The sequence below is a fragment of the Protobothrops mucrosquamatus genome, unplaced genomic scaffold (assembly GCF_001527695.2).
Source record: "Protobothrops mucrosquamatus isolate PMUCROS unplaced genomic scaffold, P.Mucros_1.0 scaffold22134, whole genome shotgun sequence".
NCBI lineage: Eukaryota > Metazoa > Chordata > Lepidosauria > Squamata > Viperidae > Protobothrops > Protobothrops mucrosquamatus.
In genome coordinates this window covers 1-2,280 of record NW_015407888.1, presented here as the reverse complement: position 1 = coordinate 2,280, position 2,280 = coordinate 1, and the positions used below count along the sequence as shown (strand labels likewise).

The window sequence follows — 2,280 nt, the reverse complement described above, 5'->3', positions numbered from 1 at the left end:
ACTAGAAATAAATAACTTATTTAATTATTCAATAAAATAAAATAATTTAAATAATTTTGGCAAAAAATGTAAATGTAAAGAGAAGTCATGTGACCATGGGATGCTGCAAACAGCTGTAAATGTGGGCCCAAAATATGTCATATAACCATGGGGGGGCAGCTGTTGGAAATTCAAAACCAGAATATAAGTACCTTTTAGGGAGGTCCCTTGTAACTTTGAATGATCACAAGTGGAAAACTACATATATTTCCCCAGGAATTGGTAAAACCTTCATAGAAGTGTGATTCTAACCGAAATAAGATATCAATCTATCCCGGATTTATCAATGGTTAATTGTTTACAAAGTCTCGAAGTGTTCTTAGATTAGCACAATTACAGCATTTCATGCGCTTTCCAGTTGAATTCTGCATTAATCATTAAGATCAGATCTACAAATTTTGTAACTCTGTATTTGTTTCAAAATATATTTTGTTTCTAATTTTGCAGGTTTGTACAAGCTGTGAAGACAATGCAGAAGCCAATGGCTTTTGTGTGGAGTGTGTAGAGTGGTTATGCAAGACATGTATACGGGCTCATCAAAGAGTGAAATTCACAAAAGACCATACAGTTAGACAGAAAGAAGAGGTTTCTCCAGGTAAAGATCCATTTATATGTTCAGTCCTATACAGTTAATCCCTGAGTTACAAACGTTTCCTAACTGAACATTCGAAGTTACACAATAAGTGCCCTCTAGTGTTTATGAACAAGTCCCGAAATTACGAATATTGCAGCACCATGGCAATTGTTCACCCTTACGAACAACCGCAGAGGCAATGCAACATTTACCCTGGCTATTCCCTCCCCCCCTTGCCGCCAGGTCTCCATAAGCACTAGGCCTGTGGATATTCACCTTGCAAAAATCTAGAGAGCCTTTGTTCTTGGCCTGTTTCATTGCTTCAGGCCTTCGGTTCATTCAGAGAATGGAGGCCTAAAGTACTACAAGATCATGTGAGATTAGTAGTGTGAAATCTCACACTACTGATCTGGTGTGATCTCATGGTACTTTAGGCCTCTGTTCTCTGCAAACGGAGGCCTGGACGAGATCTGCGGTAAAAGACTTTGCAAGTGGAGAGAAGGCCTGAAACATTAGTTCCCTCCACTTGCAAAGCCTTTTGCCATATTTGAACAGAGCTTCAGATTGACGCGCATGTTGCTTCCAGCCTCCGTTTTCGTCAGCAGAGGTCTTCAGGAAAAGCCTTTGCCGATGAAAACGGAAGCCTGGAGTGATGCGTGCATCAATCCAGAGCACTTTTCTTGGCAGCAAAGGCTTTTCCTGAAGGCCTCTGCTGACAAAAACAGAGGCCAGGAGCGATGCATGGAGACTGGAAGCTTCTCAGTGCTGTAATCTCACGGCTGAAGTCATGCGAGATTACAGCACTGAGAAGCTTCTAGTTTTGGCGCCCAAAGTGTTTGCAAGCTCAGCAGACGCTTTGTGGCACTGATTTCGCTGCCTCAAGTGTCCCCTTAGCTTGTAAACTTAGAGAGAGCTTCCGAAGCTCTCTCTAAGTTTGTTGAAATTAGCTCTCTTAAAATCCAAGACTCTAGTTTGGATGTGTTCTATTGCTTGTGCTTGCATAATGTTGAATTCCAATATTGCATGGTCACTCCCCCCAATAGGTTCCTATGGTTTCAACATCTTTAAAAGGGGCAAAATTGTATTAGTTGAGTTAACTTTCAGTTTTACTCTAGGTCTATAACAGTTAATTCCTATTCATCAGATTATTTCCTCTTTTTCTTTTTTAACAGAAGCTGTTGGTGTAACTAGTCAAAGACCTGTGTTCTGCCCTTACCACAAAAAGGAGCAATTGAAACTCTATTGCGAAACTTGTGACAAATTGACATGTCGGGATTGTCAGTTGCTAGAGCACAAAGAACACAGGTATTAAAATTAATATATCTGAAAAGAAAAGAAAAAAGGCAAAGTTGGATAAAGAGTTAATAAGAGTCTGTTAGAGAAGTATGAGTTGCAAGAGATAGGCTAGCCTGATTTTTTTTAAATCTGGTTTGCTTTAGAATTAATGTATAATTTGATATGATTTATAGATCTCATCGGGTTATATTTATATCTTTTGATTCTCTTTTCCCCCCTCTCTATTCAGTTTTAGTCTATGTGTTTTTAAAAGATTATATATAAAATACACCTAATGTAAACATGCTGCATATTTCTTTTTCCTTTCTTTTTCTTTTTCTGCAGATACCAATTCATAGAAGAAGCCTTTCAGAATCAAAAAGTAATAATTG

At 38.5% G+C, this 2,280-nt stretch overlaps 1 protein-coding gene across 1 annotated transcript; it reads left to right on the top strand.

The window, feature by feature from the left end:
• Positions 1 to 486: 486 nt before the first annotated feature.
• Positions 487 to 2,270, top strand: LOC107302003 (transcription intermediary factor 1-alpha-like; the record flags this gene model as incomplete). Its single annotated transcript, XM_015831143.1, has 3 exons — positions 487 to 634; positions 1,786 to 1,918; positions 2,234 to 2,270. Coding segments are annotated over 3 exons (318 nt in total), but the record flags the coding sequence as incomplete, so codon positions are not given.
• Between the last annotated feature and the right edge of the window lie 10 nt (positions 2,271 to 2,280).